Raw genomic sequence first — 16886 nt, 5'->3', positions numbered from 1 at the left:
AGCATTTATGTCATTGGGAATGTAGTGGACTTATATATTTAAAATATGAAACTCACTTACAGAAGGCTGCTTTCAATTTCAAATGCTGACGCTTTGTTTGTGAAGATTGCTCGCGTATGCGGCTGTGCGCGACTCCGTGGTTTAATGTACTTGCATCTCAAAATGGTTAATGTAGCCTAAACACAGCCAGTTTTGTCTTAAGGGATTAAGTGGACAGGACAAACCGCATTACTTATTATATTTCAATACAGATCCGTGCGTGAATGCAGCTTAGATCTCCCGCTGTCTATGAACAATCAAACAACAGTAAACATGAGAAAGAAGACGTTCAGATAATCTTAAATACTGAAAGCACTCTGTTTATTGCTTGTAATTTGTTTCGTTGCTCCTCTTTATTATTTGCTACTTGCTTGTATGTTTTGAAGTTGTATTAGTTTAAAATTCTTAACATACAATTGTTTTAATTAAATTTTTTCATTTTGTAATTTATTTTAAAAAGTAAGGCCTACTTATAATTACTTATGTAAGGATATGTAAAAAGGATTTTAAGGTTTTTAAGTAGGTAAACTAATTAATAAGAAAAAAAAAAGAAGATCAAGAATCGTTTTGAAATCGGATCATGACTCCCAGAATCTGAATCGGATCAAATCGTGAGGTGATTAAAAATTCCCACCACTATCCTGTTATTATAGCTAAAATTTTTACAACAGCATATCTTGGTCCTGTGAAGCACAGTAAAATCAATATTTCTCAAATATGGAGTAGAAACAACGCAACCTCAGCATTTAATTTCAGGCCACAATTACTTCTTGAAACCTTCACCTATTTTCTCACAACATTAAACACAAAACCAAATCTTCAAACTACATTCAAAAAAACCCTTACTCTTCTGGCAAAATCAAACATACAAACAGCCAGTTAATATATAAATATTACAGATCATTCATTAGACACTGGATGTTGGGTTCTCCATTTTTTTATGCAGAGTATGTAGGCAGAGTATGTCCCTCTGGTATTCCTTTAGGGTTAGCTTAGGGTTACAACACTCCACACCTTCGTCATCGTCTTCCTCCTCTTCCACTATCTCTTACAGATACTCTTCATCCTCTCCCTCTCAGATTGTTTCCATCCATTGTTGGAATCAACATTCAGTGCACCTGTGCCACCTGTGCACTCTGAGCACTTTTGAGCCATTGTGTGCAAACGATGGCAACTGTGTTTGACTTTTCCCACTTGTTTTTACTGTTTTGCAACACAAGTGCATCACAGTGCAAAATCTGAGTGAGAATGTGTTTGGAGTTTAACAAAAAGAACATGAGATTTGCAAATAGTGTCTAACTGCTTGAACTTGTTTAAGGTTTTGCAGAAAGAGTGATTTATTCGACAAATGGGTTTAGACCTTTTAAGAATTTAGTGAGTTTTGAGAGTTTAATGTGTCTTGCAAATTGTGAAAAACTGTAATGTGGGTCCTTAAAGGGTTAGTTCACCCAAAAATGAACATTCTGTTTTGAATTATTCATCCTCATGTTGTTCCACACCCAAAAGACCTTTGTTCATCTCCTGAACACAAATTATTATATTTTTGATGAAATCTGAGAGGTATTTGACTCCTCCATAGACAGCAATATAACCATCACTGTCAAAGTCCAGAAAGGTACTAAAGACATTGTTAAAATAGTCGATGTGACTGCGGTGGTTCAACCTTAATTTTATGAAGCAACGAGAATACTTTTTGTGAGCAAAAACAAAACAGAAACGATTACTTTATTCAACAATATCTTCTCTTCTGTGTCATTCTTATACGCCGTTTACGTTCAGCGCTTCCATGTTCTACGTCAGAATCATTATTGGCTGGCTCCTGCTTCAGCATCACAGGCATGCGTTGTGCTGCTCACGTGAACAGCATCTGCTAATACTGAGCCGGCGTTCTGAACTGGATAGTGAGTGTTTTAAGTGAGGGTGAGATCTCAGTCCTGTCCTTGTGAGCTTGTGTGGGTTACACTTTCACTGTAGATGCTGTAGGATGTTTTCAGATCACCGTATCAACACTTTTAGCTTGATCAGGGTAGGAACATAAGTCCATGAGGTACACATTGGGTCCTAATTACAGTATGTCAGGCAGAAAATAAAAAACAATGCCTGCCTATCATCTGTCGACCTCAAATATGGCTTATCATTTGAAACGTGTAAGTAGTAGCAACTTTACATGGCCACTCTAACGTTAACTTCGATAAATGCACCCCATTATTATGCACACATTCGAGTGTTTGTGCAAACTCACAATAACAAAAAAACACTATTACTTGTGCTTTTGTAAAATAAAAAAAACAAACAAGGACATGCTTTCTGTCATCTCGGTCTTCGTGAACTGGAGCATGTCACATAAATGAGCTGAAACTCACTACTTGTCTCACAGACATGAGAAATCTATCTATAGAAATGTCTACTTTTAAACAAACCAATTAAAAAAAACTCATTTGAAAACAAATACTCTGGGCTAAGGTAAGGAGAGAGTTTTGAACACTGGCTGGTTATGTACTTGCTCAAAAACTGATTTTGGATCATTTTTAACCAAAAAACGTTACGGACTGCAGCTTTAAGGAATTAAATTAATATAAACATGCAACTATTTGACTAATGGCTTGAATGAACAACTGTTAGTTGTTTGACACTGTTTGACTTAGAGATTGTATGGCTGTATATACTTAAATTTATTAAACTACCTGGCCCACAGAAAGTATTTGGGAACATTTAGGTGTGTGAGTGTGAGTGAGTGCATTAGACACAAAATATAAAATAGTTGCTTTTCTCAGAATTAGCCATTTTGCTCTTGCTTTTAACCAGTTGGTCTGAATGTGATTTTAGTGGGTGTGAGAAGTCCGTTCCCCTAAGTTCATGATGTTCCACAAATCAAACAAGCACAAAATGCTTTGTTCATGTTGAACAGTAATGTTTATTGTATATAAAACTTAAGAAACATTTCCTTTGTGAAACATTTTGCTTAAAAAAAAAATAGCTTTTTATATATATATATAATATATATACTCTTTTTATTAAAAATAAATCTTAGTAACTAAAGGCCTGTTCACACCGGGACGAATATCGCGCGCAATTTTTGACGACATTTAACACCGACGTTTAATGCCTCGTGACTAAACAACGGGCGGCAATGTGAGTGTGCACACCGACGCGAAAAACGCGAGGCGTAAAAGCGTCATTTTTTAAAAAACGTCTCGGGTTAGTTTTTTTTGGTTTGACGCGCCGCGTTAAAAACTGGCCGACCAATGAGATTGGTGCTTTTGTTCACGTGCCTGGAGCTGCTGAAGTTACAGTAAAACACGACTTTGTGGCGCTCAAGCACAAAACAGTCTTGCCGAGCACACAAGACGACGAAGAGAAAGATCCCTACAAACTATCCCTGTGTCTCAAACAGCTCCCTAGCTTCCTAGGTTGTGTATCAGTATACCATGTAAATGAATGTGGCCGACTCCCTGATCAGTGCCCTGACTAGTGAACTAGGGAGCTGAATGAGACGCACGCTATGGGTGCTCTGCCAGTTCTTGGCCATACCAATATGTGTATTATTTTTGCTGTTTTTTACTTTTACATTCAAGAAATATAGTTGAGAATGTCTATTTCATAAATGTTTATTTGCACTACTGTTTCTGACTACCATCTCTCATATATGCCATTTAATATCTGCATTTTTATCTTCTTTAACTTTACTAATATCATATGTTTATTTGCACTACCGTTTCTGACTACCATCTCTCATATATATATGCCATTTAATATCTGCATTTTTATCTTCTTTAACTTTATTAATATCATAAATATGTTTATTTGCACTACCGTTAAGCACAACCGCCACATACTGTCAGGGAGTGAATTTGCACGTTCACTCTGCCCATCGCCAGTGAAAATCGCTTGGGTGGGAACACAAAAAACGTCACGAAAAACGCTGGCGATAAACACGTGCGATATTTGTCCCGGTGTGTACAGGCCTTAACTCCTAGAAAATTGATTTGCTTAAAATGAGCTGTCTTTCTTAAAAATAAATATTACTAAAATACCATTTGGTTTGATATTTTGCCTTGACAATCATTGACATTCTTATAATTTTAAGTGTGTCCAATCACTTTTCAGGGCCCCCTTTATCAACAATTATGTAAACAACTGAATTAGTTCACAAATCCTCTGAACCTGTTGTTTCTGTTGCTGCAGTGGGCCTGTTCTCTCATTGGCTGTGACCTCGAGTGGTGAGCAGTGTTTTAGTGGTGGAATCGATTCAACAATACAGTGGTGGAACATCCCCAGCTCTAACGTAGACCCTTATGACACATATGGTGAGAAGATAAAATCACGGTCTCCTTTTGATAGAACTTAAACTTTCCTGATCGCTAGTACCTTCTCTGTGTTTGGCTCAGATATGTACTCTGTTTTCACTCAGATCCCAGCGTGTTGGCTGGCACGTTGTTGGGTCACAGTGATGCAGTGTGGGGATTGGCTTACAGTGGAATCAAAAACCGGCTGCTCTCCTGTTCAGCTGATGGGACAATCAAGCTGTGGAACCCTCAAGAGAAGTCCCCATGTCTCAGCACATTTAACTCAGACAGAGGTGAGCGCAATGCATCTTTTATGTGGCTTTTTAGTAATCAATTGACATGTAGGCAACTCATTGTCTTTGTTTCCTGCCTTTCAGATCATGGTGTTCCCACATCGATTGATTTTAATGGGTGTGATCCAGCTCATATGGTGGCGTCCTATAACACAGGAGATGCTGTTGTTTATGATCTGGAGACATCACAACCCGTTGTGGTATTCGCCGCACAGGGAGAGAGTGGTACATTCTTTTTTTTAAGAACAAATGTGAAGAAAGTACACTTTAAATAACTTAAGTGTGAGAATTGGATTTGTGATGTTTACTTTCTTCTGCTTTGTTATAGCTATTCCTTTTGGGAATCACATTAATAAAGTAGTCACTCACCCCACCCTGCCAATCACGGTCACCGCTCACGAGGATAGACACATCAAATTCTTTGATAATAAATCAGGTCAGTGTGGTGTTTCCCCCCCCCCTTATATACACCATTGTTCAAAAGTTTGGGTTCTTATGCTCGGCAAGGCTGCATTATTTGATCCAAAATACAGTGAAAAAATGTAATATTGTGAAATTATTACAATTTTATTACTTTTCTGTAATAATATGTAACTTATTCCTGTGATAGCACAGCTGAATTTTCAGCATCATTACTCCAGTGTTCAGTGTCACATGATCCTTCATATATAATGGTGCAATATGTAAGAATTTTGCAGTAAAATATCCAAAAACCACTAGGCCAGTGTTATATATTTTGTTCACTTGAGTACTTGTAATATCCCAAATGTTTCCAACTATTTGTAAATTGTGAGAAAATTGCAATTCTAACCAAGTCTCCGGGACATGTGAGGAGTAGTTGCCTGTCAATTACGTCCTACCTGTTACCCCGTTTCCGGTTTTATTTTATAGAAACCATGGAAACACCGAAAACACTTTAATATATTACATGTTTTAATAGACAAGGGAACAACTGTTTTGATATATTTATAGACAGAAAACTAATTATTTTTATATAGCTTAACACGTTGAATCTTATTGTTTAAATCTAATTTTCTTTTTTTTTTTTTTTTTTTGCGAGGACCATACTTTACCATGCCTCAGAGAAAAACACTATTTTGTCAAGTAGCTAACATAGCATAATCAGATGCAGCTTTATTTTTAGTAACAGTAATGCAGCATTTTCTCCATCATACAGTACGTTTTAAAATTAATTGCATGCCATTTATCAACACAAGCCATCCAGCATTTATTAATATGATATTCTAATATCAATCTATCTTACTGCAGTGTGCAACAGTGTCTCGCAGCGGCTAAGCGAACACACAGAGTAACTTTATAACATGATTTCAACACACTCAAATGTATCTAATATGATAAACAGAGCTGCGTTACCTCATACTCATGAACGGAAAAGTGGAGGCGGCGCCGGCGACTGTGGCATAATAAAAGTTCTGCTGCTGGTGAGGCGTGTGTTGATCAATCGCTCCAGCGGCCTCGTTCAGCTCCCACAACACTCGGTCCTGCTCTGCTTCATACTACAGTAATGTTAATAATCGCATCCATAAACATGATTTCTTCCCGAGTCCTATACCGATTATTTCCACCGGCTGTGAGGTGAAGACCACATGTCCCAAGATTCCGCTCTCAAACTTGGCGTCGTCAAGCTACGCCTTTGTTTTGAATAGGCCTCTAGCGACCTCTAGTGGACAGAAAATATCACATAGTGCACCTTTAATTCTAATATGCTGATTTGCTGCTCAAGAAACATTTCTTAATGTTATTTCTTAATGTAAAGCAATTGTACTGCTTAACATTTTTGTGGAAACAATGATACATTAGGATACCTTTAATATATAATATGCAAAAGAACAGCATTTATTTGATATAGAAAGCTTTGTAACATTGTAGACTTTTGGTCAATTTAATGCATCCTGGCTAAATAAAAGTGCTAATTTCTTTGTGAAAAAAATCTTAGTCCAAAGTTTTGTGTCTGAATTATTATTATTATTATTATTATTATTATTATCATTATTGTTACTATAACTATATTACATTCATAATTTATGCAACTATGTGCTTTTTTATATTCCCACTTTGTTTAAGCTATTTACAATCTGTTATTTATCACCTTTCTTCTTTCTGTTTTTAGGTAAAGCCATTCATGCAATGGTGGCTCACTTGGATGCTGTTACTAGTCTGGCTATAGATCCAAATGGCATCTACTTGATGTCAGGAAGTAAGTTACCATTACCATTTATGTCAGTTAAACAGTCCTTTCCATGATAATATTTGTTGGTAATATTTTTGTCGCCCTTAAAGGTATAGCTCACCCTCACATCATTGCAAACCCTAGTGACTTTCGTCTAGGGCTGGGACAATACATCGAATCTCGATTCGCAATGCGAAGAATCTGGAGCGATTCTTATATTATCGATTCATGAGAAAATATCAGGATCAATCCAGATTCATTGTATCGATCGAAAATCGTTGTATCGTCCCAGCCCTACTTTCGTCACAAAGAAATCTTTAGCAGAATGTCCAAGCTAATTTTTTTCCATATGATGAAATTTTATGGGGACCAGCTGTGCTCACCATTCATTGTGAAAGAACAAAAGTCATAGAAGTTTACAAATAACAACAGCTTAAACTTTGTGCTGAACTATCTCTTTAAGTATAAACTTAATGCCTCTTCTTCATCTACCACAGGTCACGATAGTTCCATCCGCTTGTGGAACCTGGACAGTAAGACGTGTGTACAGGAAGTTACCGCTCACAGGAAAAAGTCAGACGAGGCCATTTACGACGTTGCCTTCCACCCATCTAAGGCATACATAGGAAGTGCCGGAGCCGATGCCCTGGCCAAAGTGTTTGTGTAAAAGCACGTCTGAATTAACACATACGTAAAGACCGAGTGAAAGAAAGGACTGCTTCACTGCCTTGTGTAACAAGAGTAGCATTTCTCACACTACATTGAAGTGGCTTCCACCTTCGCTGTCAAACTCACCACACACACACAATACCAGGTGCCAAGAGGGGGACGAGCCGTTTTTTGCGAAGCCAGTGTGGAGTGCTCAATCAGTTTTAATCTTCTTTTTGTTTCCTCAAAAAAAGAAAAAAGTAACTGTAATTTACTGTAAGTCAAAGCTGGAGTAAAACCAGTGTGTGTAGCCTTTTGACTGGTTTTGAACTGAGCTGATAATGTGTCCTGTAGGTATGTTTCAGTGACCATGGAGTGGTTATCATGTTCATCCATCAGTAGGTTGTCACCGACCATCATCCGGGCACCAGAGGAACTGAGTCCCGCCCTGCCGAGCCATAAACCAGACCCTAATCTCAGTCACCCTCTTCACCCTAATGTAGCGTGCAAACAAATACAGTTAAACTCGGTCAACCTTCATACCTTTAGCGTTTGTTTCATTTTTTGTGTAAAAAAAGTATAGTTTTTATAATCAATTTTATATAAATAAAGACTGTCATAAAACCGCTGAAAAACACATTTTTAAAGGGACTATAATCCCACTCAAGCCCTCCATTTTACGCGGTTGTCCTTCAAGAAGGTCTTGTGTCTCTGGAAACGCTGGATGAGTGCTCTCCTTACGCATACTACATTGCTTTAACGTTGTTTTATCAGCACATAACGGAGAGACTGTACACTAGTAGAAGCACAGCGCGTGGTGCCCTGAGAGCTTTTAGGAATCTACAAATAAAAACTGCAGCATCCTGTCACTATGTGATGTTTCTGTACACCTTACTGTAGAATGAGATTAAGTATCACAGGTTAGACATCCGAACGTTATTGGCTTATTTATTTTCAGTTTGTGGATAGTCTTATCCTTTTGTTCAGAGGATAGCGCGATGGTAACTGAAAGATTGGGCTGTTGCTAACCAGACGGAACAGGTAATACGATAGGAAATTAACTTATATAGGTTAATATAAAAGTCACCATTTCTTAGCTGGCTGGAAACGGGGTTTAAAATCACCTCATGATGCCGGAGAAACGTTTTCAAAATGAAAGGGATGGTTCATTTACTCACCCTCATGTCATCACAAACCTGTATGACTCATTTGTTCTGTGGAACATAAAGTATATTTTGAGAAATGTCTCAGTGTTGTCAATCAATGATCAATAAAAGTGTTTGGTTCTTCAAGACATTATTCCAAATATCGTCTGTTGTTCCGCGTGAGAAAGAACGTCAAATGAGTTTGGAAAGACGTGAGAGTTAGTAAAAGATGACAGAACTTTCATTTATTTTTTGCGATTGGAATAGCTTGCATTTATACTAAATATTTGGTTTGGTCTTTCTGCCCCCAATCTGTTCATCGATTTTTAAAGGAAACAATGCAGTTTATGGTGTAACAAAAGATCTTTTGTTTGTGTAATGCATGATTAATACTACAATAAAGTATTTTTTCTAGTCTTCCAAAAGTTCTGATCAGTTTGAAGAGTTTTGTAAGGTTTTTGATTTACTACGAATCAACAAATTTTAAAGATTGTACCACATAGCAAAACAACTGTTGAAAAGTAATGTATATAAAATGTCTATAATAAATATTAAATGGTGTATCTGTATATGCAACATGCCCCTTGTCTCGATAATTAATGCAGCAGCGTTGTATTTGATTGACGGGTCACTGATGATGATGATAAAGATGAAGATTGTTTCCATTGAGAAAGACTCGGATTGAGCCAACCTTCTGCTACATAAACTAATAGGCTACACGTGTTATTCAAATATGTTGAAGTTTCTGATGATGCTGCTGAGCCTGTTGAGAAGAGGACGTTCACCTGGTTAAGTTGTACAAACACTTTGTCCTTTATTGAGAAGAAAGTAATAAATTATAAACAAATGTACAAGCAGTTTGATGCCCCTCCTCCCCTTTCTTTTCATTACGTGAGGCAGTAAATCATGCATATGGAAAGGTAAACAGGAAATAGCTTCGATAAATACATGAAAGTATAATTTAAGAAAAGGGGGGAAATGATACATAATCAAAACGCTAACTTTTCAACCGTAGTCCTCGTCTCACACCCAGACATACGTGATTCATTGTGAATGTACTACATTTCATGTCTATTGTTTGGTACCCCTGGGAAGGACCATATCTTCTAAATAACCCAGATCGATTTATGTAATTGTGAGAATGAAAGCTGTGTATTTGTGTACTGCCATCAGAATGCATAAGAGGGCGCTGTTTCACTGACAATCCTCTTCATGACTGCTTTTGCTCACCATCTTGTGCACTAGTATCTTTCCTAGCTGGAATTGAATCTTCAAGTCCAGAAATTAATATGAAAGAGCCTTTTGTTACAGTGACTCCTCCACAGGAAAAAAGACTTGCCAGAAGGAGCGAAAAGAATGTTTTTTCCACCAGGAACATAAAGACAAAGACTACAAATCACAAATAATTACATTCTCCACATTATAGAGAAGGTGACATACAATACTGTGTGATACATTCTCAAATAAGCTGAAAAATCCTTTGGATTAAACATACCAGTACCTTTATAACAAAACCATTCAAATCCCTTTTCCTACAAAAGAAACAAAAGCCACTAAGACAAAAGCGATGTCCACACTTTTTCTCCTTTCTTTCATCCATTCCTTACTTCCTGTTCTTGCACTAAAGCAGTTGCACTGTCTAATTGAACTCTGTGAAGTCCCTGCAGATGCCCCGTACGATGGGCTGCTGGAACTGTGCAAGGCCAGTGAACTCACGAGTGAAAAACACATGGCTCTCCTTGGGCTCGGATGCCATCGCCTTCAGATCTTCCATTGGAGCCCATGCCACGCCCACCGCGTACACAGTGATCCCTGTGACAAAACAGAAAGAGCATGGTCAGGATGACAACACACTTATTTACGTTCTGACTCAGTGCACTATATATATCTTGTGATAAAGTACTTTTAAGACCTCTTAAATGTTCCAGATTAGCTGCTTTCATCATTTACATACCAAGGGACCCCCACCTATTCCCTCACCACCTCAGGGACCTTCACTATAAAAATAAAGCTAGATTTTGTTGATTACACATTATACTAACTTTAAATAAGAACAAATATGAGCCCTAGCGCTTTCAGGGACCCCTAGATGAAGTGTCAGTGTACAAAACGTACCCTCTCTCTGGGCGGCCATCGCTGGCACTCTCACATCATCGTAAGATTGTCCATCAGTGATGATGATGAGGAACTTCCTGTTGGAGCCTGTGCGGGGTTTAAAGAGACTCCGCACAGCAAAGTTGATGGCATCTCCAGTAGCCGTCCCTCCGCTCATGTACGGGATGTTCTGCAGGGCCCTCAGAGCGTTATCTTTTGTGAGGTGGTCATTGAAGTTGAACTCCATCCTTTGGTCGTAGGTGAACTGGATGGCACCAATGCGAGATCCAATGTCGGAGATGTCAAAGCTGCGTGCAATGGAGACAAGAAGGTCCAGCACAAGCCGAAAATTCCCATCACCTACACTGCTGGAGCCATCGATCAGGAAGCCCAGGTTCACTGAGTTATAGCACGTCTTGCTGCAGAGCATCTGATCGATGGAGCAAAGTTTATGAGCTAGTGGCTTCACAAACTTGTTGGTGCTGAACCAGCTGGGCATGGTGAAGGTGAAGAACTCATTGTCCTTGCACACTGCCTGTGAGATACATGTGGAATTCAGCAAACTCTGATCTTCTGACTGATGATTCGGGGTGTGAATTTGTATGTGAAACATCTCACCTTTCTCATGAAGTCTTGATCGCTCACCAGGCTAAACTCCTCAGGAGAAGGTTTGGCCACAGATACAAAGAAGACGTTAATGCCAGACTCCCTGGCTAAAACTGCCGCCTCCTCCACATTATCAGTAGGCCACCCATCAACAAACACAACAATTACCCGTGGGTAGCCTCTCCGCACGCCAAAATCAGGATTGAAGAAGTTCCTCACAGTGTGCAATATGGCCTTACCTGTGCAGAAGACAATAACTCAAGCCTGCCAAGCTCTGCTAAGCATCCTCATTAATAAATCAATCCAACTAAAACCATTATGTTAATTATTAAGTTCAATACAAGTTAATCTATATCAACACTATCTGTGGAAGTCTGCCTATTATCGAACAAAATCACATCGACTGCATTTACAGTATTGTACTTACAACGGAAGTCTATGGGCTAAGGCATTCTGCGGTTCAAGGGTTTCACTGCACAAATGTGAATTTTTTTTTTTCTTATACTTTAGGAACAAAACAAACAGTTGTCTTTGAGTAATTGAATCACTTACTCAACTGATTCATTTAAAAACACTTAAAATTGCATTCTCTCTTGAGTTGGTACTTTTTTAGAATAGGTAATTACTTTGCGACCGGTAACAAAGTATGTCGGTAGAACGGTAATAGGTCATCCGGGTACCTTTTGCCTATTCTTTTATGAGTATTGTGAATTCGGACAAACTTCTATTGTCACATACTGATTTTTTCGTAATATATAGTAGGGAAGTATGTAGTTTTGGATTCAGCCTCGTTCTTTCAGGAACGAAACAAGTGTCTGTGTTTATGAGCAAATGTGTTCATTGAATTATTTACTCAATAATTCGTTCAAAACACTGATTCATTCAGGAAAGAAACACCACTACAATGTGTTGCTCTTGGAACTATTTTCGTTGACAGAGCGAAAAAAAAGGCTAAGTAGCCTACCTGACAACATGGTCTAAATGTAAGCTGCTCAGTATTCACTTCTTGTTTATTCAACTGTTGTATAAAAGCAATATTGAACTAAATGATTGGAGAAGTCTGACATACATCATCATAGAGATGTCTGCTGTTTCATCGGATGATTCAGTTAAAGCCCGGGACACACCAAGCCGTCGGGAAACGTCGGGTCGTTTTTGAGCGTCGGCCGACTTATTTTTTATTTTCGAAGTGTTCCACACAGTTGACTCTAGTCGGCCGGCATCGTATTTTTTTGTGGGGTCGATTCAGCTTGTAGATTCGGCTGAAATCCTCTCAGAGTTTTCAAGTGCAGCTTTTTTTTGTCCTGAGGCAGGCGACGCGAGGCGGCAACACGGTTGGCTTTCGTCGGCGTTAATCCGTTGGCATCGGGTTTGGTGTGTCACTATACCTTAAAATGCACTTCATACTATGATCTCCACAATAAGATCAATAGCATGCATTTAGAACATAGGGTTTTCATTTCATGCTGTTTTTTAAATATTGTGGTTATACCTTAAAAACTGCGTGTAGCCTAGTTTAACATGTAGCTATTCTAATACCACTTCCATTGTAAGTGCATTATTGTAAATGGCATTTTTGTTTGTCTTTTACTTTTCCAAAAAAGGTGGCATTGAGTTGCTCCAGATTTCACCCAAGCATTCATGTGATATTAACAGGAAAGTTATAAACCTGTATTTGTATTGCCCCCTATGTATGGTATCTCTTTGATGGCAAAAGTCACATCTTTGGCTGTCGTATAGTTTGTCAAGTAGAATTCAGTTCGAGGTGATTCACTGGAAAGAAAAACATAAAAGTTTTGGATACTTTTTGACCAAGAAAAAACAATAAATGTGATAAACAACTTGGATGTGCACAGATCACCTGGTTTGCACCACTCCTACATGAGGACCTGGTGTTCCAACCTTCAGCATGACTGCAAGCTTACTGACAAAGTTCTTCTGCAAGTTGAACCGCCGCTGTCCAATGTTATAGCTGCCATCCAGCAGCAAAGCCATATCGACTGGGCAATCTGGAATAAGGTAACATTTACACAGTACTTGCATGTCACGGGACTAATAATTTGAAGTCAGAATAGGAAATCAGGTCATACAGACCTCTGTTTGGATTTGCTGGAGGAGCCTTCTTTACAGGTTTCTTGATTGGTTTCTTGGCTGCAAGGGAGAAGTAGGAATGCTCAGTGTAGATTATTGTACGTATGTAAATTATCTCCAGTTATCTGAACACTTGTTACCTGCAACTGTGGCAGAACTGCTGGTTTGGCTGGACACTTCTAACGGCAAACTAATTGTTCCTAAGACAAAATAACAAAACATTTAACCTGACAAAACTTTATTGATAGTTTAAAATGTTCATTTTCATATTCTGCATTTTATACACTATATTATTTATATACTGTAACTGACCTCAATTTTCCTAAAATTATGTCCTACTTGCTAAGAATGGTAGAACATTTTTTGAAACCACACCATTTCGTTTTGAAGTGAAAGATCATTAACAATGTAATATGATTATATTATATTATTTTTTGGCAGTGTGCAGAGTGAACTGCTCCCTTATCTGCATCTTTAAACAAATTTTAGATCTAAACAGACACAAGCATTTGTATAATTACTCAAATCGTAATTGTCTCCACTCACTGGCCACAGTGAAAGATGAACTCCATTGTGACAGCGACTGAGACTGGACACCATGAGCGTAAGAGCTGAGGTAATTTGTCCTCCCTTGCAGTCCGTGAACCTCCACAGGTCCACCAGATAGATTTATGATTCCTCTGGATGACACACAAAAATTTTCTTTGCTTTTGGAGTTTCTTACACAAGTCTAACATATCTTTATCATTACGTCTGCAATTGTACCTGTGTATTGCTGCTCCACATATGCTGGAAATAGAAGCATATACTCCTGAACCAAACACTGACAGAGTCCACAGAGTGCAGTTTGCTGGGCAGAGCACCAGCTGACGGGCGTCCGGTAGATCCACCGCACGAGTTCCACAGCTAATTGGTGTTGGAACTAAGACGTGTAACACAAGACATTTGTCAAATATATAAAAACATATTAAACATTTTGAACTCAAAAAGTAAATGTATTCCAAAAGTTTTCTTAGCTACTGAAATAAATAAATAAATAAAAATGTTGTGGAACCTTTTTAAATATTTTCAAAAGAAAAATGTTGGAATTATTTTACTTTGAAATAGTTTCTCTAATGTAACTCTATGAAAAGAGTTGGAAAAAAGACTGAAAAAGGAAGTCACTGACCATTTAATTCAGATCCAAAAGTGCAACAGCTCAAAGACAGAATACCTGTAAAAATGAAAAAAATTACATAGAATTACATAAAATCATTTAGTATCAGTCACTTTGAACAAATGAATCACCTACCTAATACATGAAGTGCAGCAAACCACATCGACATGGTTAATGATGATATCTGTAGAGACAAAAGAACATTATACCAGACAACAATGAATAAACTCACCCCATTGTTATAAAATTTTTCTAAAAAAAAAACAAAATAAAAAATAGTAAACCTTCTAAGGGTTTTAAATTGATCTCTATTTTTTCTTTAATCTAGGTGTGTAAAATTTATTTGGCACACAGAAGTGAAATCAGATATGATCCAGGAAAAATGTAATCTCCCCAGACACATCCATCACAAACAGCTCCTTTGGAACTGCATACTTCAGTTAATCCTCTCATAGAATGAGGTTGAAGGAGAGAGAGACAGAATGGAGAAGAAAAAAAAGATGCATATCTGGATTATTAAAATTATCACTATTAAAATGCATTAAACAGCCAAAAGTCATCAACCTATGAAGATTAAATCCAACTTACAGATATTGTGTAGGATGCCGTTTCTTCAGCCTTAAAAGCTTTTTAGAAAAAAATTAAGTAATTCCGTTATGGATGATATTCCAGAGGTGTCTGAATATTGAGGAAAGAGCTAGTCCTTTAAATAATGTCCCCGAAAACCCCAATGCTTCTCTGCTGACATCACAAGAGGCGGGCCTTACATCCAAACCACCTGAAAAGGACATTGTTTTAAATTCTCCTGCTTTTCAGCCATTTAGATGTAATATGTGACCTATCAATACAATTACTATGAATGCTGTAACTCTGTTTAGTTTAGTCAGTAGTGGTGAAGAAAGAAACTACCGAAAGGAGAATAACCAACATACAGTATGAACGGCGCAATGCACACGTCATTATTAGGCCCTGAGGCGTATAACCTTGATTCGGTGCTATAAATATAATCTAAACAAACAATTTCACCCCAAATGGTCTTAATGGGAATGGAGCTCGCAGTCCATTGAGAAGATCAGCCCAAACAGAATAGAGACAAATCATTTGGCAGTCATTTTCAAAATAATTATATACTTACTTCACTGTGGTTTTAAGAATTGAAACACCTCATAACTGTAAATCGTCCATAAATTGTAGTTATTTTACAATTTATAAGCACAGAGAGTGCTTAGTATGTGAAAGGGCAATTGGGTACGTTAGCATGACACTGTCCTGGTTTCACAGAGGTCTCTCCTACATCAGCTGTACTGTGGAACATTTCCAGGTTTACTCCTGGCAGCAAACAGGAATATGATCCGTGTTTACTGTGGCATCTCACAACTCATTGGCATTTACTGATTAAGTGCTGTGGAGGTTTGTAGGGGTACGTAGTGTGCGACAAGGTGCTTATTCAGTGCGACAGATTAAAAAACCACTCAAGGAATGATACTCAATCCTCTTTGAACAACTGCTCATTGTAACAACTGGGAACTGTCCCAGTGTCTCAATTAATGAATATTTCACAGCACACTAAGTCCATGTCAAGCTAAAGCGGTCTTTCAGGAGAAAATTCTTGTGAAGGTCATGGTGAAAACATTAAGTCCCTCAACCAGGAGTGTGAACTTCCATATCAAGTAAAGCTTGGTTAAATGAAAACCATTCATGATTAAATTCCAGCGGTTTAAAAAGCTTATTGATGTTGTGCCAAAATGAAACAAGAGAGGGTGGGCTTGTGCTTTAGACTGTGGATAGAAGTAAACAAAGATATGATCAGGTGGTCCCTAATAAGGTATTATTAAATAATAAAACATAATACGTGAATATTAATATTCAATATTGAGCATTTTTCCCAAAATACAAAATATGATAACCAGCATTTTCTTTAAATATGTGGTAGTATTTAAATGATTAAATTATTAAAAAATGTTTATGAAAAATGCCTATATATTTAAAAAATGTATATATGTAGAATGTAGAATATTTGGTACTTTTCAGCAAGGACACATTTAATTGTTCAAAAGTGACAGTATTGTATTCCAAATAATGCTGTTCTTTTGAACTTTCCATACATTGTAGAATTTAAAAAAAATTAATAATAATATATATTTTTTGTATTTAACTTTTTTTTATCATTAATAATGATAGGAAATGTTTCATGAGCACCAAATCAGCATTTAGAATGATTTCTGAAGAATTAGAATGATTTTATGTCAGCTTCAGCTTTGTCATCATAGGAATAAATTACATTTTAAATATATATTAAAGCAGAACTAAGTAACTTTTTTTACATTCATAAATAGT

The 16886-nt window shown here is 37.5% G+C and overlaps 2 protein-coding genes across 3 annotated transcripts in view; one reads left to right on the top strand and one right to left on the bottom strand.

The window, feature by feature from the left end:
• Positions 1–9133, top strand: part of strn3 (striatin, calmodulin binding protein 3) — a 28516-nt gene extending 19383 nt beyond the window's left edge. Inside the window, exons 11-16 of one of the 2 annotated variants that reach the window (XM_067366820.1) lie at positions 4225–4346; positions 4451–4618; positions 4703–4843; positions 4947–5054; positions 6750–6836; positions 7307–9133. In XM_067366820.1, the coding sequence (XP_067222921.1) occupies positions 4225–4346; positions 4451–4618; positions 4703–4843; positions 4947–5054; positions 6750–6836; positions 7307–7476 (796 nt within the window). In that variant the 3' untranslated portion in view covers positions 7477–9133. The remainder of the gene's footprint in view (positions 1–4224; positions 4347–4450; positions 4619–4702; positions 4844–4946; positions 5055–6749; positions 6837–7306) is intronic. The other variant, XM_067366821.1, reaches the window with a different exon arrangement.
• A 180-nt stretch (positions 9134–9313) lies between these two features.
• On the bottom strand, positions 9314–14727 carry coch (coagulation factor C homolog, cochlin (Limulus polyphemus)). The gene is made up of 11 exons (XM_067366822.1): positions 14685–14727; positions 14562–14606; positions 14159–14315; positions 13940–14073; positions 13534–13593; positions 13397–13453; positions 13164–13311; positions 12972–13075; positions 11315–11541; positions 10718–11231; positions 9314–10414 (listed from the first exon to the last, which is right to left on the bottom strand). Exons 1-11 carry the CDS (start codon positions 14716–14718, stop codon positions 10242–10244), a joined length of 1653 nt encoding a protein of 550 aa, XP_067222923.1. The 5' UTR covers positions 14719–14727; the 3' UTR covers positions 9314–10241.
• Between the last annotated feature and the right edge of the window lie 2159 nt (positions 14728–16886).

This window comes from Chanodichthys erythropterus, chromosome 18, assembly GCF_024489055.1.
Source record: "Chanodichthys erythropterus isolate Z2021 chromosome 18, ASM2448905v1, whole genome shotgun sequence".
Classification (NCBI taxonomy): domain Eukaryota; kingdom Metazoa; phylum Chordata; class Actinopteri; order Cypriniformes; family Xenocyprididae; genus Chanodichthys; species Chanodichthys erythropterus.
Note: the sequence above shows the minus strand (reverse complement) of the source record. Positions and strands in the feature narration are given on the sequence as shown.

Excerpts from the sequence above, each read along its gene's own strand:
- coch (XM_067366822.1), bottom strand. The coding sequence starts at position 14,718 with ATGTCGATGTGGTTTGCTGCACTTCATGTATTAG. Across the intron at positions 14,607-14,684 it reads TGCTGCACTTCATGTATTAG|GTATTCTGTCTTTGAGCTGT; the intron begins GTAGGTGATTCA and ends TCATTTTTACAG. Across the intron at positions 10,415-10,717 it reads GATGGCCGCCCAGAGAGAGG|GGATCACTGTGTACGCGGTG; the intron begins GTACGTTTTGTA and ends GTTTTGTCACAG.